Raw genomic sequence first — 27,982 nt, forward strand, 5'->3', positions numbered from 1 at the left:
AAAAAAATCTACTTTATACGCATAATTACATATTGATAACCATCAGTGTACCTTCTTCATTAAAACTGGAAATTCTTTTTTTTTTTTTGGAGTCTGGCTCTGCCACCCAGGCTGGAGTGCAGTGGTTGATCTCAGCTCACTGCAACCTCTGCTTCCAGGTTCAAGTGATTCTCCTACCTCAGCCTCCTGAGTAGCTGGGATTACAGGTGCCCACCACCATGCCCAGCTAATTTTTGTATTTTTAGTAGAGACAGGGTTTCACCATGTTGCCCAGGCTGGTCTTGAACTCCTGACCTCAGGTGATCCACCCATTTCTCTCTCCCAAAGTGCTGGGATTACAGGCGTGAGTCACTGAGCCTGGCCAAAATTGGAAATTCTTAAGCAAGGCTATAAAGTTTTTTGTTATTTTGGTTTTTGAGACAGTGTCTCACTCTGTTGCCCATGCTAGAGTGCAGTGGCATGATCATGGTTCACTGCAGCTTCGACCACCCAGGCTCAAGTGATACTCCCACCTCAGCCTCCCAAGTAGCTGACTGAGACTACAAGCATGCACCACCACACCTGGCTAATTTTTGCATTTTTTGGAGAGATGGAGTTTTGCCATGTTGGCCAGACTGGTCTCAAACTCCTGACCTAAAGTGATCCATCTGCCTTGGCCTCTCAAAGTGCTGGGATTACAGGCATGAGCCACCACGTCCAGCCTAAAGTTTTTAGACAGTAAAAGCTACCCTACTTGTGGAGGTCTTCAAGGTTTAGACCTACCATTGCCTTCCAGTACCTAGCTCTTGAGAAGAATTACTTCAAATCTAATCTTATTTTATGGTAATTCTTTTCTAGCTCCTTTACTTGTTACCTGCTAACTAATTTAATGCCTGGCCCAGTAAGTCCTACTCAGGCCTTGGGAAGGTGGGACAAGCACTACTTTTTTAAGTTCTCTCTGTTGCCTTTTGACCTCTCTTAATCTTTTATTCTAAGCCATGACAAACTTGAACATGGACAAGTGCTGACTAATTTTACTAGCTAAGAGAAAATATGGGCCTAGCTTAGAAAAATTTTAGTTTACAAACTGAAAAGAAGTTTAGTTTGAAAAGTGTTTTGAAAACTTTTTATAAAAAAACACCAGAAAAGGACACAAAATGGGCACGGTAAGCAACATTCATCCTTATAATAGTTACACTATACTGACTTCAAGGTATGTGTGCCTGTACAACTTTTCAGTAAAATTACGTTTGCTCCAATAAGTATATATTTTGGGAAAATATTTAATGTTAATCTAACTCCACTATCAGTTTGAAGACCAAAATTTTCATTTGTTTTAATAATATGCTTCCAAAGAATGGACAAAATAACAGCATCAAAGCTACAGATGGAATTTCTTTAAAATTTGCCATCCCTAAAATACATAACATAACCTATGTTAAGAACCAACCCTAACGCTGCCTTATAGATATGATGAATGTAGTAAAAATTAGTATACTATTTAATACTATATTGTCCTTTTAGTACAAAAAATTGTCTGATACTATATGTTCCTAATCAATTATATCTTGTTGTTGAAAACATCTGACACTAGAAGGGGTGGGTTATTACTTTGCTTTGTTGAAGTATTTCTCCCTGATATAGAGTAGAGTCAATGAAATTCCCATCCTCAGATTACAATTCAGAGTAATTTGGGAAACAGTTCAGTTATATTAAAGTAATAGAGGCTTCAGGCCAGTGGATACAGATTGAGGTAAAGAGCAGAACCAACAGAACAGAATAGAAGCAAATAAAATCTAGCTCATTTGTGAGAATCACAAAAATAAGGAATTCAAGATGGAAGACAGCTAAGAAATTATCTCAACAGTCTTAACTTACAGATGAAAACCTTAAGTTCAAAGAAGTCAATGTCACACAAGTCCGCAGAAGAGCCAGGGTAAAACCTAGATGCCCTGATCCTTTTTTGGCCAATCCTACTCAGCATTCATTTCCATTAAAATGGAGGAAAGGGCTAGGAGGCTGAAAGGTGATAAAGTTCTTACCCAGGCAATGGGAAAAAAATACTAATGGGAAAAGAAACTGAAAACCCTAAGTAACTACTATCTGCTCACCCTGAACAACTCTATTCTTACAACTCTTGAGACTTATTGCCATTCCAATAAATGTATGATCTTGTCTTTGACCTGACGGAAGAACCCTCCATTCCTTCAACTCAATCTTCTCTATAAACTCTCAGAACCTAGTATTTTTGCCCAAGTTGCACAAAAATCTGTTCTCATGAACATATACTATTTTTAATAAGAGAAGCACCATAACAAAATTAAAGAGTCGAATATTTGGAAAAAAGGGATTTAGTGCAGAGGCTAGCAAACTAAGCCTCCATGCCAGAATGTGAACCCCTGCCTGTTTTTATATGGCCCAGACGCTTACCAGAAAATCATTATAAAAAATACACACAAAAGAAAACATAATTAAACTGTCTCTCGCTGGACGTGGTGGCTCACACCTATTATCTCAGCACTTTGGGAGGCCAAAGCAGGCGGATCACAAGATCAAGAGATCAAGACCATTCTGGCCAACATCGTGAAACCCCCTCTCTACTAAAAATACAAAAATTATCTGGGTGTGGTAGGGTGTGCCTGTAATCCCAGCTACTCAGAAGGCTGGGGCAGGAGAATCACCTGAACCCAGGAGGCAGAGGTTGTAGTGAGCCAAGATTGTGTCACTGCACACAAGCCTGTTGATAGAGCAAGACTGCCTCTCAAAAAAAACCTCTCAAATCTGTCCACATCTGTGTCCTTACTTGCAACGCCATCTCTCTTTGCTGGGCGTGGTGCCTCATTACTATAATCCCAGCACTTTGGAAGGCTGAGATGTGAGGATCACTTGAGACCAGGAGCTCAAGACTACCCTAGGGAACATCATGAGACCCCTCCCATCCCCCTGCTAAAAAAAAAAAAATACACACACACCACAAACACACACAGAGAATAATATGAAAACGATACCATACATGGCCCACAAAACCTAAAATAGTTACCATCTGGCCCTTTATTTAAAAAAAGTTTGCCAACCCCTGTTTTAGAGTATTTACCATTTGCTTTGTAAGCCAAAAAGGTTTTCTTCTACACTACAGAATAATCTTCCAGTCTGAAGAATATGAGACAGTTTTGATATTCAACTGACTTTTTAAATTAAGAATTCTACCTGTAGGCCGGGCGTGGTGGCTCATGCCTGTAATCCAAGCACTTTGGAGGCCAAGGTGGGCAGATCACCTAAGGTCGGGAGTTCGAGACCAGCCTGACCAACATGGTGAAACCCCGTCTTTAATAAAAAAAAACAATTTTACCTGTAAACACAAGTGAAAAAAAATTTCTAGCCTTGAGGCTAATGCTAGAAAATACATAAATTTTTTAAATTACTCATTTCTTAAATACAGCCTCTATCAGCCTATTTCTCAGACTTGATTCCCTTATCCAACATACTAATTTATATTCTGTATAAACTTAACAGCCACTGAGAATTGTAGATCTATGACCCCTCCAACCATTGCCCCCTAGACATTCAACTCTGAATAAAGAGGGTTCAACATATTCCTGACAGCTTTGACTGAGACGTCTGTTATTTCTGGTTTACTAATCTCTATCTATTCTTCTGTTTTTAACTTAATCCATTAAAATAGCTTTAAAAGGTGGCATTAATTGACCATATTAATTAAATGCCAATTTATATGATCCTCCTAAAGAAAATGTTCTCAATAACTGAATTAATATTCAAACTCTAGGTTGGTTGAGTATTCACCTTTCTCCTTGAGCTTGCTAACACGTTTCTATCAAAGTACTACAGAGTTCTAATCAGAAAATAAAGTATTATCCTTCATTGCCATTTGCTTATTGTCATCATTTACCCAGGTAATCTCTTCTACTCTCCCCTAATGCCTAATAAAACTTGTCCCTCCTTGCAGATCACTTGAGATCAGGAGTTTGAGACTAGCCTGGCCAACATGGTGAAACCCTGTCTCTACTAAAAATACAAAAATTAGCCAGGTGTGGTGGTGGGCACCTGTAATCCCAGCTACTCGGGAAACTGAGGCAGGAGAATCGCTTGAACTCGGGAGACCGAGGCTGCAGTGAGCCAAGACTGTGCCACTGCACTCCAGCCTGGGTGACAGAGTGAGATTCTGTCTCAAAAAAAAAAACAAAAAAAAAACAAAAATAAAAACAAAAAAAACTTATCCCTCCTTTTTAGGAACTCAAATATATTAGTTTCTCTATCTGTTCTTTTTTTAAAACTTTCTTTTTAATGTCCTTTGCTAATACTTCAAACATGGAAAAATATTAGGATCCTCAAGAATAGACCTTGAAATTCTTTATCAGATTACCAATTTGTCAGCCTCCCTCCTTCTACAGAAAACCAAATTTAGGCCAGCAATAGTGGCTCACACCTGTAATCCCAACACCTCAGGAGACCAAGGTGGGAGACTGCTTGAACCCAGGAGTTCGAGACAAGCCCCAGCAAGATGGCAAGACAATGTCTCTACAAAAAAAATAAATAAATAAAACATATCACCCAAGCATGGCACATGTCTGTAGTCCCAGCTACTTGGGAGGCTGAGGCAGGAGGATCCCTTGAGCCCAGGAGTTCAAGGTTGCATGAGCAGTGATTGTACAGCTGCACTCCAGCCTAGGAAACAAAGCAAGACTTTGTCTCTTCAAAACAAACCAAAACAAAACAAAAAAAAGAAAAGAAAGAAAAATAATCATCTATTTTATCATTTAAAATGCCATTGATTATTTCCTTCCAGAGACTTTCCAAACCAAACTTTACCTTACACTCATTAAAACTCACCCATTCTTTTTTTTTAAACTTAAGATACACAATATTACAAGCAATAAATTACACGTCTACAGAAGTTTGTATGAAATATGAAGAAACCCTTATAATGACAAATTCAGTTTTAAGATTAAATAGTATTAAGAAATCCCTCTAAATTGGTCTGATAAATTTTCAAAAATACCATATCTGATTTTATTATCTGGACTACATTTGGCATAGTTACACAAATTTGCTAAACTTTAGATTCTCAAAAAATGGTTAGCTCATTTGAAAAGAACCCTGAACTCCCAAGATATAAAAAAATATAATAGACACATTTAAAAATTATTTTTATTCCAAAAGAGTAAAGATTTAGACCTAATCATTTAGGTCTAAAAAGAGGGTTGAATAATACTAAATCATTCAAATGACAAGACTGCTAAAATAGAAAATTCCAAAGATCTATTCAAAAGAAGGCAGACAGACCAAAACCTTTAAAATTTTTTATATTTTTTAAATTGCATTTTCCTTTTTTGGGGGGTTGGGGGGACAAGAGTTGCCAGGTGCCAGGCTGGAGTGCAGTGGTGCAATCTCCGCTCACTGCAACCTCCACCTCCTGGATTCAAGCAATTCTCCTGCCCGAGCCTCCTGAGTAGCTGGGACTAGAGGCGCTCACCACCACGCCCAGCTAATTTTTGTATTTTAGTAGAGACAGGGCTTCATCATATTGGTCAGGATGGTCTCCATCTCTTGACCTCATGATCTGCCTGCCTTGGACTCCCAAAGCACTGGGATTACAGGCGTGAGCTATCGTGCCTGGCCCACTGCAGTATTATTTTAAATGGCCCCAAAATATGGGAATGATTATAAAAGGTATGACATATACATGCAGTCACTGAGAATGTTTATGAAGAACTTACAACATCAAGAGAATATATTTGCTTTAATGCTAGGTTAAATAAGCAGAACCCAAAATTCTATATCTATTTTTTTTTTTGCTTTTTGAAAAGAGGTCTTACTCTGTCACCCAGGCTGTAGTGCAGTGGCAGGATCTCGGCTCACAGCATCCTCCACCACCCAGGTTTAAGCAATTCCCCTGACTCAGCCTCCTGAGTAGTTGGGACTACAGTTGCTCGCCACCACGCCCAGCTATTTTTTTTTTTTTTTTGTATTTTAGTAGAGACGGGTTTTCACCATATTGGCCAGGATGGTCTTGAGCTCCTGATCCACCTGCCTCAGTCTCTCAAAGTGCTGGGATTACAGGCGTGAGCCACTGCGCCCAGCCAATTCTATACCTATTCTATACCTGATTCTATTATAATCATGGCTTTTTTTTTTTTTTTTTTTTGGAGACAGGGTGTCGCTCTGTCTGCCAGGCTGGAGCACAGTGTCATACAGCTCGCTACAGCCTCAACCTCCCATGCTCAGATGATCCTCCCACCTTTGCCTCCCAAGTAACTGGGATGACAGGTGTGTACCACCACACCTGGCTAATTTTTGTATTTTTGGTAGAGAATGGGTTTTGCTATGCTGCCCAGGCTGGTCTCAAACCCCTGGGCTCAAAGCATCCTCCTGCCTCAGCCTCCCAAGTGCTGGGATTACAGATGTGTGCCCAGCCCACAGTTATATTAAAAAAAAAAAACAACAACTTGCAGGAAAAAGTATTACAAGAAGATATACCAAAATATCAACAGTGAAACGCTTGAGAAGTGATAAAAACAGTTTATTCTTCCACTTTTTTTCTTCTTTTACTGGGTTTTGACGAGCATCGCTTTTATAATGGAGACAGCTTAACATTTTTAAAAAAGTTTTACAAGCCCATGAAGTAATAAAAATAGTTTCATAAAGTTTGTTAGTCTTTCCATTATTGCAGGTATGGTACCATCCCACTAAACGTTTATAAATCCTACCAAAAGAAAAAAAAATTTTTGAACAAGCTACCAATCTATCAAGTTCACCTTTTTAAGTCGATAAAGAAGTGTGAAATTTGTTAAAAATTGGGGGTAAAAGGACAAAGTTTCATTGCAGGTCTATGTTACCATGACAACTGAATTTTAATAAAAATCCATTATGATTTACTTTCCTATCAAAATCACAGAGAAGATAACCACCCCACGAAAAGACAGAATCAAAAAACAACCTAATATTTCTATTTTCCAAATCATACATGTGAATAACTTACATAATAAAAGCTGCCAGCATTACAGACAGCCTGTGCTTATTATTAAGGGTTCCTCATAGGCAAATAGGAAAATATTGTGGTCTCACTTGTGAAATATGATTGATTGAAGATTCCATTCTTCGTAGCTGGGATGCCTGGATATCCAGCATCTGCAGAACATTGTTGGCCAAGGTGTTTATCAAATAGGCAACACTTGCTAAGGACTGGGTGGTGTAGGCTTTGGTTTCTTCTAGGGCTCTCTGCTTATCTGCTGACTAGGAAAAAAAACAAACCAGTGATCATTAATTCAAAGATAATCCATTTCTAGCAAAGAAACCTACAGAAAAACTCATCAAAACAACTCTGTTAACTGAATCCACCAGAAAGTGAAGAATGTTCTAAAAACTACTGGTATCACATAAACCTAAAACCAAACTACTGACTGAATTTACTAACATTTCACATTGAATAGACACATCTCTGTACAGGTGCAAATAAAACCCTGAAGCCATTATATAAAAAATGAGATCCAATGGACAATTTGAGCAATGGCAGCAAGCATACATTGCTGGGAAAGGTAGCACTGATTTGAATGTATAAATTTTGACACACTTTCTTCTACTTTTCCAAATTTTTCCTTTCCTTTCACTCTAACATGTGAAATGTGGCTTTAACAATGTCTGATTAAAGTAATAATAATGTTTAACCCAATAAGAGGGCCCAGGAAAAAAAATTTTTAAGGAAAGCCGGGCGCGGTGGCTCAAGCCTGTAATCCCAGCACTTTGGGAGGCTGAGGTGGGTGGATCACAAGGTCGAGAGATCGAGACCATCCTGGTCAACATGGTGAAACCCCATCTCTACTAAAAGTGCAAAAAATTAGCTGGGCATGGTGGCACGTGCCTGTAATCCCAGCTACTCAGCAGGCTGAGGCAGGAGAATTGCCTGAGCCCAGGAGGCGGAGGTTGCGGTGAGCCGAGATCGTGCCATTGCACTCCAGCCTGGTTAACAAGGGCGAAACTCCGTCTCAAAAAAAAAAAAAAATTTTTTTAAGGAAAAAACTATAAATAATATGATAAATAAAATGGTAATAATAATTATGATAAACTAAAAGTAATAAAAGGATTCTTCCTTCCCAAACATGTAAGTGTTATAGTCCTACAAGATGTAAACAGCCATGTTGCCCAGGCTGGTTTCGAACTCCTAGGCTCAAGTGATCCACTGGCCTGCCTCAGCCTCTTGACATGCTGAGATTACAGCCATGAGCCACCATGCCCAGCTAAACATTAAGTAATTTTTTAAATAAATTAAGTCAACACATGCAGTCAGATTCATTCTGCTCTTCCATTAAAAGTTAAGATTACTATCCATTAATGATATCTAAGATTCTAAGAGTTTATATATGAACATGAAGAAACAAATGTGAATAAACACATAAAAAGTAAAACAATAAAAATACACAAACAAAGGGAAAAAATACAAATAAAGTCTTGTAAGCATTAAGATAACAGCCCCAGAAAATACACAGCCTGAGAGAGATAAATATTTTTCCTGATCTTGGTCCAACAGATTAAGGCTTTACTCAATGAAATGGAAATAATTAATGAAGTTCAATTTTAAAAAAATTTATAGATGGCTTAGCAATTATTTTCATTAGTAGAAGAGGCAAAAAAATCTGGTCCCATCCTCTACAACATAAAAGTAACAGAAAATGGCAGGAGGGAATTCTAAGGATCAGTGCTACAATGAAAGACAGTATGTCTGTTACAAAAAGAAAACAAAATAATCAACAGTGACATGTTCCTTCAATAAAACCCACAAGTATCCACCATATACACAAAACATTGTGCTCCTATCATAGCAATTTTAACACATTGTATCTGCTCTCAAAGACTTACTATAGGAGAAGACTGACAGAAATTACTAAAGTGAGTTAAGGTAAATAAAAATAAAGTACAGCGAAGGGTAACATGATGAACAGTTATGAAGAAAAAGGCAGGTTGAGAGTATCAGTGATAGTATACGTTCAGTCCGATTTTTAACCAATTTTTAAAAACCGAATCCTTAATGTAATTCAGAAAAATAAAATTATCAGATTATTTGTCTTGCATGTATCTCCTAAATCAGTATACCATTTCAAGACAAGTCTTAAGTAAATATGTAAAAAATAAATCATATCTCCATTAATCTTCAAGTAAAATTTTCAGTAAATTTCTACTTCATTATTACTTTTACCAATAACCAAAACAGGTCCACACTGGGGTTACAAGTAGCTTTACCATTGGCAAAACATTATATATACAATCTCTCTCTATAAATGATCAGATATAGAATTTTTTTTAATTTGTAAAAAGCCTTTTATGTCTTGGCTTCCAAATCGTGATACTAACAGAATTATAACATTCATAAATCCAAATAATTTTTTCTTAGCCATTAACTTTACTGCCAATGTATTACCAAAGGGCATCTTGGAAAGGCATCTTGGAGATGTCATTTCCATCATCTTCCCCACCAGCCTTCAATTACTGTGTTACAAAAATACATTTTCGAATTTATAGCTACCTCTAAAAATGCTCCAGTATAGCAATTCTGGAACCACTTCAACACATGACTGAAGCAATACCTGAAACACCTGACACTGAAATGCAACTCTCTGGCTTCACCAGAAAACAAGATCATACTAAAAAAAAAAAAAAAAAAAAAAAAAAAACACCAACCCCTTTGGCCAGACACAGTGGCTTACGCCTGTAATCCCAGCACTTTGGGAGGTTGATGCGGGCAAATCATGAGGTCAAGAGATCAAGAGCATTCTGGCCAACAGGGTGAAACCTCATCTCTACTAAAAATACAAAAATTCACTGGGCATGGTGGCATGTGTCTATAGCTCCAGCTACTCGGGAGGCTGACGCGGCAAAATCGCTTGAACCTAGGAGGCGAGGGTTGCAGTGAACTGAGATCACACCACTGCACTCCAGCCTGGCAACACAGCGAGACTCCGTCTCGGGGGGAAAAAAAAATACTAACACCTCAAGGGCTTCAATATTTCAGTTTGAAGTTTTACAAGTTCCACTACATTTGTAGCTTTAAATTATGTGACTAAACAATAATAGGAAAAAGGTACAGACAAGAATATTCATGTTCATCAACACATTTAATAGCGAAAGAGAAAAAGCACAAGGTTGACTAAACAATATATATATATAGTACATTAATGCAGTAAATTAAAATGGTATTGCTATGCATTACTGCTTTGTAAAGATATCTACGACATAACTAAGTGGAAAAAAAAGCTGGTTACAAAGCATCTTGAACATAATCATCACCTAATTCTGTAGGTGCCTGGGTGTAAATATAAGCACAAGAAAAATCTCTAAAAAGGAAGCTCCAAAATGTTAACCTAAGTTTTCTCTGAATATTGGAAATAAAGTTGATTTGGGTTTTTTAAATGTTTTCAATATGGCTTTTTTTTTTTTTTTAACTTAGGCATGTATTACTTGCATTATCAGAAAGAGTAAAGCATAACGCTGGCCAGGCATGGCAGTTCAGGTCTGTAATCCAACGACACTGGGAGGCTGAGGTGGGAGCATTGCTTAAAGTTAGGAGTTCAAGACCAGCCTGGGCAACACTGTGAGACTTCAACTCCACAAAAAATTAAAAATTAGCCAGACACAATGGTGGACACCTGTAGTCCTAGCTGAGGTCAGGGGATGACTTACGCCCAGGAGGCAAAAGATGCAGTGAGCCATGGTCACATCACTGCACTCTGGCCTGGGCAACAAAGCCAAGACTCCGTCTCTTGGGGAAAAAAAAATTAATTTAAAAAATATATAGAATATATATGTGTATTAATATAAAATACTAGAAACTTAAAATTAAGCATTCTATCCTAGTCAACTATAAGGAATAATTATAAAGCATAAGAGGTCCAAAAGATTTTTCAATCTTTCTGAAATGTATTTTACATTTGCATGCTTACCGAACAGATTTGGGGCTCAAAGGTCTTGTCATTTCTAAGTTCAAGATGAAGTTTATAAGACCAAGGTTGCCATTTAGGAGCACTTTGGGAGGCTGAGGCAGGCAGATCATTTGAGGTCAGAAACTCCAGACTAGCTTGGCCAATATGGTGAAACGCTGTCTCTACTAAAAATACAAAAATTAGCTGGGTGTGGTGGTGGGTGCTTGTAATCCCAGCTACTCAGGAGGCTGAGGCAGGAGAATCACTTGAACCTGAGGCGGGGGTTTCAGTAAGCCAGGATTGTGCCATTGCACTCCAGCCTGGGCAATAAGAGTGAAACTCCGTCTCAAAAAAAAAAAAAACAAAAACAAACCAACAAAAAAAAAGATGAATGGATAAAGAAAATACAGTACAGGCCAGGCAAGGTGGCTCACACATGTAACCCAGCACTTTGGGCGCCCAATCCAAGGTCGGCAGATCATCTGAGGTCAGCAGTTTGAGACTAGCCTGAACAACATGGTGAAACTCCATCTCTATTAAAAATAAAAAATTAGCTGCGTATGGTGGTGCATTTCTGTAATCCCAGCTACTTCGGAGGCTGAGGCAGGAGAATTGCTTGAACCTGGGAGGCAGAGGTTGCAATGAGCCAAGATCACACCATTGCACTCCAGCCTGGCCAACAAGAGCAAAACTCCGTCACAAAAAGAAAAAGAAAGAAAAGAAAATATGGTACATATACCCAATAGAGTACTATTCAGCCATTTAAAAAAATGAGATTCAGTCTTTTGCAACAACACAGATGGAGCTGGAAGTCATTACGTTAAGTGAAACAAGGCAGGCACAGGAAGTTTGCATGTTCTCACTTTATTTGTGAGAGTTAAAAATTAAAACAATTGAACTCACAGAAATAGAGAGTAGAAAGATGGTTAACAGAGGCTGGGAAGGGTGGGGGAAAGTGGGGCAATAGGACGGGGGAGATTAAAAGTGGAGAGATAGAAGAGAGGGAGGGAGAGGGAAAGGTAGGTGGGTAGGGAAGTGGGCAGGCAGTGGGAAAGTGAGAATGGTGAAGGCAGGGGGGAAATGAAAATGGTTAATGGATACAAAATAATAGAAAGAATAAGACCTAGTATTCGCTAGCACAACAGGGTGACTTCAAAAATAATTTAATGGTACATTTTTAAATAACTAAAAGAGTATAGTTGGATTGTTTATAATACAAAGGGTAAATGTTTGAGGTGATAGACAGCCCATTTACCCTAATGTGATTATTACACATTGCATGCCTTTATCAAAATGTCTCAGGTAACCCATAAATATACATACCTACTCCTATGTACCCACAAGTTTGTTTTAAGTTTAAAAAAATTTTTTAATTTTTTTAAAAGTCAAACAAAGGTCGGGCGCAGTGGCTCAAGCCTGTAATCCCAGCACTTTGGGAGGCTGAGGTGGGTGGATCACAAGGTCAAGAGATCAAGACCATCCTGGTCAACATGGTGAAACCCCGTCTCTACTAAAAATACAAAAAATTAGCTGGGCATTTTGGCGTGTGCCTGTAATCCCAGCTACTCAGGAGGCTGAGGCAGGAGAATTGCCTGAACCCAGGAGGCGGAGGTTGCGGTGAGCCGAGATCACGCCATTGCACTCCAGCCTGAGTAACAAAAGTGAAACTCCGTCTCAAAAAAAAAAAAAAAAAAAGTCAAACAAATTGCTCACGAACAACCTTCACCTATGATGACAAAAAAAAAAAAAGTAAAAGCATTTAAAATACTGCCAGGAGCAGTGGCTCATGCCTGTAATCTCAGCACTTTGGGAGGCCGAGGTGGGCAGATCACCGAAAGCCAGGAGTTGGAGACTAGCCTGGCAAACATGGTGAAACCCTGTCTCTACTAAAAATACAAAATTTCACCAGGCATGGTGGTGTATACCTGTAGTCCCAGCTACTTGGGAGGCTGAGGCAGGAAAATCACTTGAACTCAGGAGGCGAGGTTGCAGTGAGCTGAGATCATGCCACTGTATTCCGGCCTGGGGGACAGAGTGAGACCCTAAGTCAAAAAAAAAAAAAAAAGTATTTAACATATAGGCTGTGCATGGTGGCCGACACCTGTAATCACAGCACTTTCAGGAGCCAAATCAGGTGATCACCTGAGGTCAGGTGTTCAAGATCAGCCTTGCAGACATGGAGAAATCCCTTCTCTACTAAAAATATAAAAATTAGCCAGGCATGATGTTCACACCTGTAGTCCCAGCTATCAGAAGGCTGAGGCAGAAGAATAGCTTGAATCCAGGAGTGAGCCGAGATCATGCCACTGCACTTCAGCCTGGACGACACAGCGAGATGCAGTGCCAAAATAAATAAATTAAGAAACTAATAAAATACCAATAGAAAAAACAAAATACTCAAAATATAGTAAAACTCAATATTTAAAATACCGTGAGACCCAAAGATAACATACCCCCAATTACATCAATGTGACTATAATGCAACTACCCCCACAACCTCCAAACAAGGACTTTGTACTACTATATTAGAAGTTATTAGAAGAAATGTTCACAGTTAAAGTACAGGTTATTTTACTATATTTTTCAATTTTCTAACATTATATATTCCTCTTATAATTAAAAACAATTTTTCAATAACACATTTCATGCTTAGATGAAAAACAGACCACAACAGCACATTCTGGATGCCACATTATCTGTACTTACTTGTTTCACTTTAGTACAAAAGTCTGTTTTGCCACAACTGTGGACATGAACAAGTTGAGCTACTGCCAGAATAACTGAGATCACAGGAACTATGTCATCCAGGGTCCAGCATACAAATGAACTAGAAATATATTACTATGCTGATCAACTGCAGTGCTCTTTTCTTTCCAAACTGATATGTCAACAGCAGAACCCATCAGAAATGTTTCCTCTAACAAACGAAATCATATCTCCTGAGGATTCATGAAGGACCACAAAGGAAGCAATTATTCTCCACTAACCTTCCTCACTAATATAGTAGAATCACTCAAAAGTTTGATTCCTGCAAACTTAGCACAGACATAGCTTTGAGAAAGGGTACTCCCTCACTCAATAAATGACACTGGCTATAAGACACAGGACATCATTCAATCTAGGCAAAAGGATGGAGAATGTCTATGTTAATGGCCCTTTTAAATCTTCCTAATTTGCATAGAGCAGTCATTTTTTTAAGTAGATATAAATAACTGTCCAGTTGAAAACAGGTCATTCTTCATCTGTTTTTATTGCCATGCAACACAGCAGGCTCTGCCTTTCTCCTTTTTTTAGTTTTCATTCTGTTTTCCTCTTCCATCACCTTCTATACTGTCTCCTGTCAAAAAGAAAATTCAGTGTAGCAAACTGTCTCCTGCCAAGAAAAAATTCAGTATAGCAAACCACCATTATAGAAACTTTTTTTTTTTTTCCCTGAGACAAGGTCTTACTATGTTGCCCAGGTTAGCCTAAACTCCTGGGCTCAAGAGATTCTTCTGCCTCTGCCTCTGCCTCCCAAGTAGCTGGGACTACAGGCACATACCACCACACCCAGCTAAACATTTCATTGTTCACCATCCATTACTGGTCTCTGGTAACAGAATTTCACTTTCATGTGGAGATTTAAGCCTGAGAATTGATTCCCATCCCCTCAAGAAGGGACACATGTCCAAGCCTGCCAAAAGTACACCAACCTGCTGGACACTGACAGGCTAAGAAGGCACTGACTCAAGACAGGCCAACAGGAGACTTCTCTGGGACTTTCCTCCTCTGACACTTTTCTAACAGTAAAGGAAAATTTTATTTCATGCAAGGATTGCTGCAGCAGCCACAGACACACACACATTTCAGATCTCCTTTCAAGAGAATATGCTTTACAAAATACTGACAGCCATTGGCCACACCTTTGGAGCTGGTGTTCATGCTGAGGCCACGCTTCTCCCCAGTAACATATTACTCTTGAATAAATAGAGCACAGGTCATCCTTGAAAGTTGTTAACTTAATTTTAATCCTTCCTGATTTCATAATTGATATTAGCAACAGCGTAAGAGTCGAAGGAGACTAAACAAGAGTCCTATTTAACCTTGTGTTGATTCAATGTTCTAAACTGAGAAGTTTCCTGATCTTGGAAAGCTATGTCCCTAAATATTGGTAGAAACTCTAGTTTGCAAAGCAAACTTCTTTCCTCCTTGCTGGGCTTCTCACTCATCATCTGTTGCTTCACAATTCAGCCATATGTCCCTAAATATTGGTAGAAACTCTAGTTTGCAAAGCAAACTTCTTTCCTCCTTGCTGGACTTCTCACTCATCATCTGTTGCTTAACAATTCAGCCATATCTTGAGCCCCAGTTAGACCGATCTCTAGGCAAACGTTACTTACTAATGTGAATCAGGTCATTCCCCATAATCTAAATTCTCCATTTTGCCCCTCTTGCAAAACTGCTTCTTTATCCTGTTCATCTCTCTCTATTCTTACCATCTCTGTCCTCCACTACTTACATTCCTTTAATTCTTCTTACCTCATATTTACAGAGCCTCAACTGTTTTACCCTAAACCACTAAATCTGCTTCCCTTCATATCCCATTTCCCCTTTCCAGCTTCTCAAAAATCTAAGCCAAAAATCCAATCCACTCCACCCAACACTTTGCCTTGCGTTTAAAGCATTTACCAATAAGAACCTTTATCACTGATAACCAACCTCACATGACAACACAAACTGTTTTTAAATAATTTTAAAGTTTTTTTTAATCCTAAAATAGACTACATTAACTAACTTAAAAGGGCCTTAAAGGTAAAATTGCTTAATTTCTAAATACTCATTGCTATAGTCTGAATGTTTATGTCCCCCACAAAAATAAACATATTGAAACCTAACTCTGATGGTGATGATGTTAAAAGGTGGGGCCTTTAGGAAGTGATCAGGCAAAGCCTCCATGAATGGGATTAGTGCCCTTATAAAGGAGATCCAAGAGAGCTCATTTGTCCCTTCTGCCAAATGAGGACCTACAGAAACCACCTACGAGGAACAGGTCATCACCAGACACGAAATCTGCTGAAGTCTTGATCCTGGACTTCCCAGCCTCTAGAACTGTGAGCAATAAATTTCTGCTAAGTTAACCAGCCTAAAATATTTTATCTAAGGACCAACGAACTAAGACACGCACATTTACATACTTGCACATATTTGAACATAACCTGTATATTGTCTAACTATAACAGATCAAAAAAATAAGAAAAAAAAGGCTGGATCTGGTGGCTCACACCTGTAATCCCAGCACTTCAGGAGGCTAAGGTGGGTGGACCACGAAGTCAAGGGATCAAGACCATCTTGGCCAACATGGTGAAACCCAGTTTCTATTAAAAATACAAACATTAGCTGGACATAGTGGCACATGCCTGTAGTTCCAGCTACTCGGGAGGCTGAGGCAGAAGAATCGCTGGAACCCAGGAGGCAGAGGTTGCAGTGAGCCAAGATCATGCCACTTCACTCCAGCCTAGCAACAAAGTGAGACAATCTTGATGCTTTCACATCAAGCAAAGTACAGATTTGGGATCTTTGTGCATTCTACAAATGAGACCAACTAAGAAACTACAGGCTGAATACTCTAAGACATCACTCATAAGAACTCAAGTGAAAATGTAATCAGTGAAAATTCTACCAAATTGGGAATTAGAAGTCTTCAGTTCACATGAAAATGAAAGAAAATATAAAGGCATATATAAAAAGACAATGATGTTTTTAAAAATTTAATTGGTCATAGATCGTGTTTGTCTCAGAATCATCTTGATTAAAAAAAAAAAAAACCAAAATGCCTTCTCCATCCCACACCCCACAGTCTGACCTACACTAGGGAAATTCCAATACATTTGCCCACTTTAGGCCCACAGTGATTTTCTTTTTTTTTTTTTTTTTTTTTTTTGAGACAGACTCTTATTCTGTCACCCAGCTTGAAGTACAGTAGCACAATATCAGCTCATTATAACTCTGCCTCCCAGGCTCAAGCAATTCTTGTGCCTCGGCCTCCAAAGCAGCTGGGATTACAGAAGTGTACCACTATGCTCAGCTAATTTGTATTTTGTTTAGTTTTGTTTTAGCAGATACTAGGTTTTGCCATGCTGGCCAGGCTGGTCTCAAACTCCTGGATTCAAGTGATCCGCTGCCTCAGCCTCCCAAAGTGCTGACATTACAGGTGTGAGCCACTGTGTCTGGCTGGATTTTTCAAATTGATTCTAAAAAGAGAATGCTTTTGTCTTCTGATGTCAGAACTATTGATATACAAGGCATGAAACACATGTAAGGATATCTCATAGTAAATGGAGTAAGCCTGTCTGAAAGGATGAAGTCAACATGCACCAAGAAGCAGAAAAGAGACACAGGGTTCTAACGGTGTTTGAGTTCTTGGTTACAGTCATTCCTGCTTCTTCACATGGTTTAATAAATAACTAATAAATTCATGTTTTGTTGTTTAAGTTTGTTCAACTACATTTCTGGCTGGGTGTGGTGGCTTAAACCTGTAATCCCAGCACTTTGGAAAGACAAGGCAGAAGAATCGCTTGAGGCCAGTAGTTTGAGATCAGCCTATGCAACAGAGAAAGACCATGTCTCTAGAAAAAATAAAAATAAAAACTTGCCAGGCATGGTGGCATACACCTGTAGACCCAGCTACTTGGGAGGCAGAGAAGGGAGAATCACTTGAGTCCAGAGTTCAAAACTGCACTGAGGATGCAGCGAGCTACAACAGTACCATTGCACTCCAGCTGGGCAACAGAGCAAGGCCCTGTCTCAAAAAACAAAGAAAAACATAAACACACAAGAAACATCAGGCCAGGCACAGTAGTGCACACCTGTAATCCCAGCACTTTAGATGGCTGAGGCGGGGGGATCACATGAGGTAAGGAATTTGAGACTAGCCTGGGCAACATAGCAAGACCTCATCTCCACTAAAAATTAAAAAAAAAAAAATTAGCCAGGCATGGTGGCATACACCTGTAGTTCCAGCTACTCAGGAGGCTGAGGCAGGAGAGTTGTTGAGCCCAGGAGGTTGAGGGTACAGTGATCCTGTGTTTATATCACTGCACTGCAGCCTGGGCAGCGGAGCGAGGCCCTGCCTCTAAAGAAAATATAAATAAAAAATAAAGGGAAATGAAGAACCTAAGAAACATTTTTTGTTCTACAGAATTTCACTCTGTAAAGTGACTGAAGAAATGCATATATTAAAAACAAAACAAATAACCTACATACCACAGAATGAAAAAATTCCTCTCAAAAACAAGTATTTTTAAATGACTTAAACTCTAAATTTAGAAAAAAATGGAAATTCTTGGGAGCTAAGTTATGAGATACAAAAGCCTAAATAAGAATGATATAAGGGACTTTAGGAACTCGGGGGGAAAGGGTGGGGCAATGAGGGATAAATGACTACACATTGGGTACAGTGTACACTGCTTGGGTGATGGATACACCAAAATCTCAGAAATCACCACCAAAGTACCTATTCATGTAACCGAACACCACCTGTTCCCCAAAAACCTATTGAAATAAAAAAAAGATCAAAAAAAGAAAAACAAAAGAAAAAAATTCAAAAAAAAGGAAAAAGAGAAGCAATAAAAACAAAGAACAGAAAAATGCACTGGAAAAAAGGAGAGAATTCTGCTTTCATTTTCTTAAAATAGATGTTAATTACTTTTCACTTAGTATAAAAGTGTTAATAAAAGAGACAAAAAGTAGCGACAGCAGATTCATGTAAGAGAAAAAGCAGCGAACAGAAGATAGAAAGGGAATGCAGGTCAGGCTCAGTGGTACATGCCTGTAATCTCAGCTACTTGGGAGGCTGAGGCAGGAGAATCGTTTGAAACTGGGAAGTGGAGGCTGCAGTGAGCCAAGACTGTGCCACTGCACTCCAGTCTGGGCAACAGAGCGAGACTCTATCTCAAAAAGAAACCCAAAAAACCAAATTCAGTTTCTGTCACTTGAGACCAAAGAATTCTAAACTTCTTTAAATTGTTCCTTTTAATTGTTTAACATATATTGGCACGGCCAGGTGTGGTGGCTCACGCCTGTAATCCCAGCACTTTGGGAGGCCAAGGCGGGTGGATCACGAGGTCAAGAGATCGAGACCATCCTGGTCAACATGATGAAACCCCGTCTCTACTAAAAATACAAAAAATCAGCTGAGCATGGTGGCGCGTGCCTGTAATCCCAGCTACTCAGGAGGCTGAGGCAGGAGAATTGCTTGAACCCAGGAGGCAGAGGTTGTGGTGAGCCGAGATCGCGCCATTGCACTCCAGCCTGGGTAACAAGAGCGAAACTCCGTCTCAAAAAAAAAATATATATATATATTGGCTTCAGTTCTCAATAACATGACACTTTTAAAACAGGTTATGTTGTATGCCTAGACAATATATGTATAGACAAACTGAAAATAACTGAGGCAGGTTAACCTGATATTCACCTACACATCAAAAGTATCATAGGAGCACTTGAAAAAAAAGAGGTTATTTAGAAATAAAACAAGGCAGGGCATAATGGCTCATGCCTGTAATCCCAGCACTTTGGAAGGCTGAGGCGGGTGGATTGTTTGAGCTCAGGAGTTCACAACCAGCCTGGGCAACACGGTGAAACCCTGCCTCTCCTAAAAAATACAAAAAAATTAGCTGAGCGTGGTGGTGGGCTCCGGTAGTCCCAGCTACTTGGGAGGCTGAGGCAAGAGAATTACGTGAACCCCAAGAGGCAGAGGTTGCAGTGAGCTGAGATCACACCACTGCACTCCAGACTGGGTGACAGAGCGAAATTCCATCTAAAAATAAATAAATAAATAAAAATAAACATTCACAAATAATCAGGATCAGAGGTTAATCTTCCTGATATTCAGAACATAACGTCACCTAGCTATTTACTACATTTATGGTTGACTGTTTTGAGTAACACCTATCGCACTAAAGCCTTAAGTGAGATTTCTAAAAATACAGTGGATATGAGAATCGATAAGGGCACTTGAGTTATTGTTCTAGCTCTGCTACTGTCTTACTTGCTCTTAAGTAATTCATTTATACTCCCAAGGACTCAGTTACCCTATGTTATATTAAAAGGACTGGATTTTTAGGTCATTTTCGGCTATAAAATATCATGATTCTTTTCTGGAACTTATTTGGAAGTTGGCCATTTTAGACTGAACTACATAAAAAGTGACAAATCACAAATTTTATATCTATTTTATATGAGGAAAAAATTAAGTCTGGTAAGAAATCTCACATGAAAGTTGCTTCTTAAAAACAGACAAAAGTTTTAAAAACACTTTCCTCATTATTTGAAGAAATAATTGTTAGTCTTTTTTACTCATTTGACTTTAACATTCCCAAAGCTTTCAGTCATTCCCTCAACCACAAAAAGACAGGAACAATGTGAAGTATGCTCTGTCCATTTATAAGCATAAAGCATAAAGGTTCTTATAATCCTTACATCTTATTACATTAAAAAAAAAGTATAAAACCAAAACTTTTAGAAATAACTGCATTTTGGCCAGGTACAGTGGCTCATGCCTGTAATCCCAGCACTTTGGGAGGCTGGGGTGGGTGGCTCACAAGGCGCTCAAGACGAGCCTGGCCAACATAGTGAAACTCTGTCTCTACCAAAAATATAAAAAATTAGCTGGACGTGGTGGTGGGTGCCTGTAATCCCAGCTACTTGAGGCAAGAGAATCACTTGAACGTGGGAAGGCAGAGTTTGCAGTGAGCCAAGATCGCACCACTGCACTCCAGCCCAAGGAACAGTGTGAGACTCCATCTCCAAAAAAACAAACAAAAAAACCCTGTATTTTTAAATATGCTGCTGAGTATGGTGGTTGATGGTTATAATCCCAACACTTTTGGAGGTCGAGGCAGGAAGACTGCTTGAGCCAGGAGTCTGAGACCATACAACATGGCAAGACATCTCTACAAAAAATTTAAAAAATTGGCCAGGCAGGGTAGCTCACGCCTATAATCCTAGCACTTTGGGAGGCCAAGGAGGGCGAATTGCCTGAGCTCAGGAGTTCAAGACCAGCCTGAGCAACACAGGGAAACCTCGTCTCTACTAAAATACAAAAAAATTAGCCAGGCATGGCAGTGTATGCCTATGGTTCCAGCTACTCGGGGGTCTGAGGCAGGAGAACTGCTTGAACTCAAGAGGTGGAGTTTACAGTGAGCCAAGATCAGGCCAATGCACTCCAGCCTGCGTGAGAGAACGAGACTCCATCTCAAAAAGAAAAAAAATTTAAAAATTAGCCTGTTGTGATGGCACATGCCTATAGTCCCACTACCTGGGAGGCTCATGCATGAGAGCCCAAGAGTTTGAGGCCATAGTGAGACATGACTGCACCACTGCACTCCAGCCCGGGTGACAGAGCAAGACTTTGTCTCAACACACACACACACACACACACACACACACACAGAGAGAGAGAGAGAGAGAGAGAGAGAGAGAGAGAGAGAGAGGTTAATTTTTCAGAGCTGAAGAGTGTTAAGTCTCCACTAAGTGCACTCATTAAGTGCTCAGTACAATTAATGAAAAAGACTTGCAGCAAGAATCATCATCACGAGGAATAAATGACTCTATAAGCTTTCAGAGAGAGAAAGAAAAAACTATATACAAAGAACTGAGAATCAAAATAGAACTTGACTTTTCAAAGGCAACACAAAAAGCTAGGAGGCGACAAACTAAAAGAATGCCTTTACAATCTGGAGAAAAAAAAATTATTTCCAACTTGTAATTCTACATCCAATCAAACCACCTAGTCAAGGTTGAAAATTTTCAGCACACCGGGGGTTTATTGTTTTTTGTTGTTGTTGTTTTTGTTGTTTTCTTTTTTTGAGACAGGGTCCTGCTCTGTTGCCCAGGCTAGAGTACAGTGTTGCAATGACAGCTCACTGCAGCCTCAACTTCCCAAGATCAAGCAATCCTCTCGCCTCAGCCTCCCAAGTAGTCTGGACTATAAGTGCACATCACCACGTCTGGCTAATTTTTTTTTTTTTTAATTTTTAGTAGAGACATCTTACCACATCTGGCTTTTTTTTTTTTTTTAATTTTTAGTAGACACATCTCACTATCTTGCTCAGGCTAGTATTCCCACCTGAGCTCCAGCAGTCATCTTACCATGGCCTCCCAAAGTGCTGGTATTACAGAAATGAGCCACTGCGCCCAATCTTCTTTTTTTAACTTTCCATGTATTCTCTATCAGGAAGCACCAGAGGATATGCATTGTCAAAATGGAAAGCCTAGGAAGAAGAAACCATGGGATCCACAAAACAGGATCTACATCAAAGAGGAAAAGGGAAATCCAAGGTTGACAGCAAAGGAAACTTTTGAGATGACAGCTGTGAAGCAGGACTAAAATGTTAACAATCCAGACTGGAGAATGGCAAAAGGGACATAGTTATGTCTTCTGGGAGGGAGGAGGGATGAAACTGATATTACAAGACAATTTTCCATGGGTCTCTGCACTCATGTGATCAGAAGTACTGGCTACCTTTATTCCAAACCATCTTTTCAAGAATGTTTATATCAAAAACAGTCTTAGAAGACACAGATAACATATCCCTCTGGAGCAAAGGGCAGGCATGTTTACAGATCAATATAAAAGGTTTCCTAAATTCAGGGTTCTTCCCTGTAATACAACCCTTGCATGTACAAGCATCACCTGGGCCTCTTACCACAACATGTCAACTGGATTGGGGAACCAGTACAGTGCAAGAAAATGCTAATATGCTGGCTATTACTATTCCTGTATTAAAGTCCCATTTCACGTCTCACGTCTTCTGCCATAGCATCTATGAAACTCACTGGCTAACCTGTTAACTTCCAGAAAGGGTAAAAATTCAGTCCCTTCAAAGTTCCTGACAACTGGTAGATTACTGATGTTTCATTATGTTCATCTAAGATTCATACATCCAGGGGATAGTTTAGAGATGAATTAAAGATAGATTCATAGGTAACTAAGCAAATCAAAAAATGAATTATTAACACCAAGAAAAAAAAATTTGTTTAAGATATCTAATTGGTTGGGTGTGGCAGCTCACACCTATAATCCCAGCACTTCGGGAGGCTAAGGTGGGAAGATCATTTAAGCTCAGGAGTCTGAGACCAGCCTGGGCAACATGGAAAACCCTGTTGCTACAAAAAAATACAAAAATTAGCAGGGTGTGGTGGAGCGCACCTGCAGTTCCAGCTACTTGCAGGCCAAGGTGGGAGGATGACAAGCCTAGGAGGTGGAGGTTACAGTGAGCTGAGATAGCGTCACTGCACTCCAGTCTGGGCAACAGAGCCAAACCTTGTCTCATAAATAAATAAATAAAATTTAATCACAATCCACTCTATGCTTCAGTTGTGATTACTTATATAGATATAATGGATGCACTGAATAAATCTAAAAGTTGCTAAATCTACATGTTAAGAAGATAGGAAGAAATATAAGAAAACTAAGTTACCATATCTCATACTAAAAATGTCTGAATCTCAAAACATAGCAATATGGGGATATCACATACACATATGGAGATAAATACCAGAAGAAACAGATAAGAGTTAAAGTACCCCTGGGCCTGGAACAGTGGTTCATACCTGTAATGCCAACACCTTGGGAGGCCAAGGTGGGCAGATCACCTGAGGTCAAGAGTTTGAGACCAGCCTGGCCAACATGATGAAACCCCATCTCTACTAAAAATACAAAAACATTAGCCAGGCGTGGTGGCACATGCGTGTAGTCCCAGGTACTCAGGGGGCTGAGGCAGGAGAATCACTTGAGCCCAGGAGGCACTGGTTGCAGTGAGCGAAGACCACACCACTGCACTCTAGCCTGGGTGACAGAGCAAGACTGTCTCAAAAAATAAATACATAAATGAAGTGCCTCCGGACAGAGGGAAATTGGAATTAAAGGGGGTACTCTTATTTTTTGGTTTTTATTGGCTCTCCAATAAAACTATAATGTTGAAAATAATCAAATCTGTGCTATTAAACATGGTAGTCACTAGCCACATGTGGCTATGGAGCACTTGAATGGTAGCTAGTGGAAATGCAAAATTGAATTTTAAATGTAATTTTAATTCAAGTTTAACTAACTATAAAAGATCAATATACAAAATCATCTGTATTTTTATATAACTGTAATCTGAAAAAAATTACAAATTCCATTTACAATAGAATCAAAAATAACAAAATATTTAGAAATAAGTTTAGAAACAGAAGTATAGTTATGCATCACTTAACAGGGATACATTCTGAGAAATGCATCATTAGGCAATTCCATCACCGTGCAAACATCACAGAGTAGACTTCGCAAATCTAGATGGAAGAGCATACTACGTGCCTAGACCGTATGGTATAGCCTACTGCTCCTACACTACAAACCTGTACAGCATGTTACCATATGAAATACTGTAGAGAATTTTAACATAATGGTAGGCATTTGAATATCTAAACATAGAGAAGGTACAGTAACGACACAGCATAAAAGATAAAAAATTGTACACCTGCACAGGGCACTTACCATGAATGGAGCTTTCAGGACTAGAAGTTGTCTGGGTAATAGGAGGGCCTAGGACATTATTGTACAGTACTGTAGACTTTTAAAAACACTGTAAACCTATGCTAAATTTATTTCTTAAATTTTCTTTCTGCAATAATAAATTAACCTTAGCTTACCGTAATTTTTTCTTTATAAACCTTTCACTCTTGTAATAAATTCATTATGCAGCTGTACAAAAATTTTTTTCTTTATAAACTTATTCTCTCTTTTTTCAACTTTTGTTCTTTTTTCTTAACTTTTTATATTAGCCTAACCCTACACAGGGTCAGGATTATCAATATCACTGTCTTCCACCTCCACATCTTGTCCCACTGGAAGGTCATCAGTGGCAATAACACACATGGAGCTGTCATCTCCTCTGATAACAACGCCTTCCTCTGTAAACCTCCTAAAGGACTGCCTGAGGCTCTTTTACAGTTAACTTTTTCTTTAATAAGTAGGAGTGAACTCTAAAATAAAAAAGTACAATATAGTAAGTACATATGCCAGTAACAATCTTTATTATTATCACTGTAATCTTGAACTCCTGAACTCAAGCAATCCTTCCATCTTGGCCTCCCAAAAAGCTGAGATTATAGGGCAGCACCCCACATCCAGCCTGTATGTACTATACTTTATACAACCAGCTGCTACATCTATTTGTCTGTATGCCAGTACCACAATGTCTTTATTACCACACTTTCATAGTTTTAAAATTGTGATGTGTGTATCTTCCACCTTTGTTCTTCTCTATAGACTAGTAGCACAGGTTTGTTTACATAAGAATCACCACAAACATGTGAGTAGCGCATTCTGCTACAACATTAGGACAGCTACCACGTCACTAGGTATAAGAAATTTTTCAGCTCTGTTATAATCTTATGGGACCACCATCATATATGCTGTCCACTGTTGACCACAACATCATTATGCTGCACATGACTGTACGAGACTGAAAGACTGAAAACTGGCTGGATGCAGTAGTTTATTACTGTAATCCCAGGACTTGGGGAGGCCGAAGTGGGAGGGCTGCTTGAGGCTAGGAGTTTGGGACCAGCCTGGGCAACAAGGCAAGACGCTGGCTCTACGAAACATAAGAAAATCAGCAGGGCACAGTAGCATGCACCTGCAGTCCCAGATATCTGGGAGACTGAGGCAGGATGATCACTTGAGTACAGGAGTTCAAGGCTTGCAGTGAGCTAACATCACACCACTGCATTCCAGTCTGCATGACATAGCCAAGACGCCATCTCTAAAGAAAAAAAAAAAACAAAAACAAAAAACTAAACACTGAAAACTACAAAACATCATTGAAAGAAATTTTAAGATGTAAATGAAAAGACATCCATGTTCACGGATCAGAAAAGTTACTATCATTAAGATGGCTCCCCAAGTTTATCTACAGATTCAATACAATTACTGTCAAAATCCCAGCTGTCTTTGTGGCAGAAATTAACAAATGATCCTAAAATTTATATGGAAATTCAAGGGCTATAGTCAAAATAATCTTGAAATAGAAGAACAAAGGTAGAAGACACACACCCCACAATTTTAAAACTATATAAGTACAGTAATAAACATACTGTAGAACTGGTATACAGATAGACATATAGATCAATGGAGTTCAGAGTCCAGAAATAAAACTATACATTTATAGGTAATTTTTGACAAGGTGCCAAAACAATTAAATGAGGGAAAGACAGACTTTTAAACAAATGATGTTGGGACAACTGGATTGTGACACGCAAAAGAGTAAATATGAACGCCTACCTCACAACATAGGCAAAAATTAACTCCAAATGGATCAAAAATCTAAATGTAAGAGCCAAAACTATAAAACTCCTAGGAGAAAATACTCAAAGACTTTGGATTATGCAATAGTTTCTTAGATATAACACCTAAAGTATGCATGCACGCACACACACACACGCACACATGTGCACACACACACACAACACAAAAACAAAGAAAAAATAGTAACCAGATGTGGTGATGTCCACCTCTAGTGTTTGCTACTTAGGAGACTGAGGCTGAAGGCTCACTTGAGCCCCTGGAGTTCCAGGTTACAGAGAGCTATGATCATGCAGCTGCACTCCAGCCTGGGTAACAGAGACTGACCCTGCCTCTTAAAAAAAAAAAAAAAAAAAAAAAAAAAAACGTTGGTCAGGTGTGGTAGCTCATGAGGGAGGGAGGATCACCTGAGGTCAGGAATTCAAGGCCAGTCTGGCCAATATGGTGAAACCCCGTCTCTATTAAAAATACAAAAATTAGCCAGGTGTAGTGATGCAAACCTGTAATCCCAGCTACTCAAAAGGCTGAGACATAAGAATGGCTTGAACCCAAGAGACAGGTTGCAGCAAGCCAAGATTGCACCACTGCACTCCAGCTTAGGTGACAGTGAGACTCTGTCTCAAAAAATAAAATTAAACCAAATTAAAATTTAAAAAGAGGCCAGACGCAGTGGCTCACACCTGTAATCCCAGCACTTTGGGAGGCCCAAGGCAGGTGGATCACCTGAGGTCAAGAGTTCAAGACCAGACTGACCAACATGGTGAAACCCCGTCTCTACCAAATATACAAAAATTAGCTGAGTGTGGTGGCGGTCACCTGTAGTCCCAGCAACTCAGGAGGCTGAGGCAGGAGAATCTCTTGAACCCATGAGGCGGAGGTTGCAGTGAGCTGAGATCGCGCCATTGCATTCCAGCCTGAGGGACAAAAGTGAGACTTGGTCTCAAAAAAATAAATCCTGACAACAATGTGGAGAAAGTGGAACACTCATACACTGCTGGCAGAAATGTAAAATAGTGCAACCACCTGGGAAAACAGTCTGGCACTTGTTCAAATGGTTACACACAGAGTTACCATATGACCCAGCAATTCAACTCTTAAGTATATACCCAAAAGACATGAGCACATATGCCCACACAAAAACTTGTACATGAATATTTATAACGTTATATGATATAAACATAGTCTATTTACATGAACTGTCCAAAACAGACAAAAACGCAAAAAATATATGGTGATTACTTTGACCAGTAAGCAGACCAGTTCAGATAGAACAGGTTATCTGAAGTAATGAAAATGTTCTAAAACTAATTGTAGTGATAGTTACACATATCTGTGAATATACCAAAAATTGCCTCTATATAAATACTGATTGGTATGTTTCTTTGGATTTTTTTCTCTTTTTGAGACAGGGTCTCACTTTGTCACCCAGGCAGCAATGCAGTGGCACAACTATGGCTCACTGCAGCCTTGAACTCTAGGTTCAAGTGATCCTTCTGCCATCTATATGTTAAGGAGCTGGGATTCTTAAAGTTCTAATACTAAAGTTGTAGAAGGAAACTGACATGCCAACTATAATATTCAAACAAGACATAACGCACATTATGGAATATAACTACACAGAGTTAACTAATGCCTAAGTACATATGAATATTATACAGGCATAACCTCTATGATGTTAACTACTGATCTCTTCTACTCAGGATACTGAAGTGGTTAGAATGGTATCTGTCCGAGACAAACGTCTCCT

General features: G+C 39.2%; 1 protein-coding gene across 37 annotated transcripts in view; it reads right to left on the reverse strand.

Moving 5' to 3' along the window:
- Nucleotides 1-27,982, reverse strand: part of ABI2 (abl interactor 2) — a 118,012-nt gene that overhangs the window by 64,060 nt on the left and 25,970 nt on the right. For 27 of the 37 annotated variants that reach the window (XM_039470260.2, XM_039470257.2, XM_039470248.2 and 24 more), the window contains exon 2: nt 7,063-7,230. In XM_039470260.2, the coding sequence (XP_039326194.1) occupies nt 7,063-7,230 (168 nt within the window). Of the gene's footprint in view, nt 1-7,062; nt 7,231-10,928; nt 11,087-27,982 lie in introns of those variants that run through there. The other 10 variants (XM_039470265.2, XM_039470264.2, XM_039470263.2 and 7 more) reach the window with 2 other exon arrangements.

Source organism: Saimiri boliviensis, chromosome 5 (genome assembly GCF_048565385.1).
Source record: "Saimiri boliviensis isolate mSaiBol1 chromosome 5, mSaiBol1.pri, whole genome shotgun sequence".
Taxonomy (NCBI): Eukaryota; Metazoa; Chordata; class Mammalia; order Primates; family Cebidae; genus Saimiri; species Saimiri boliviensis.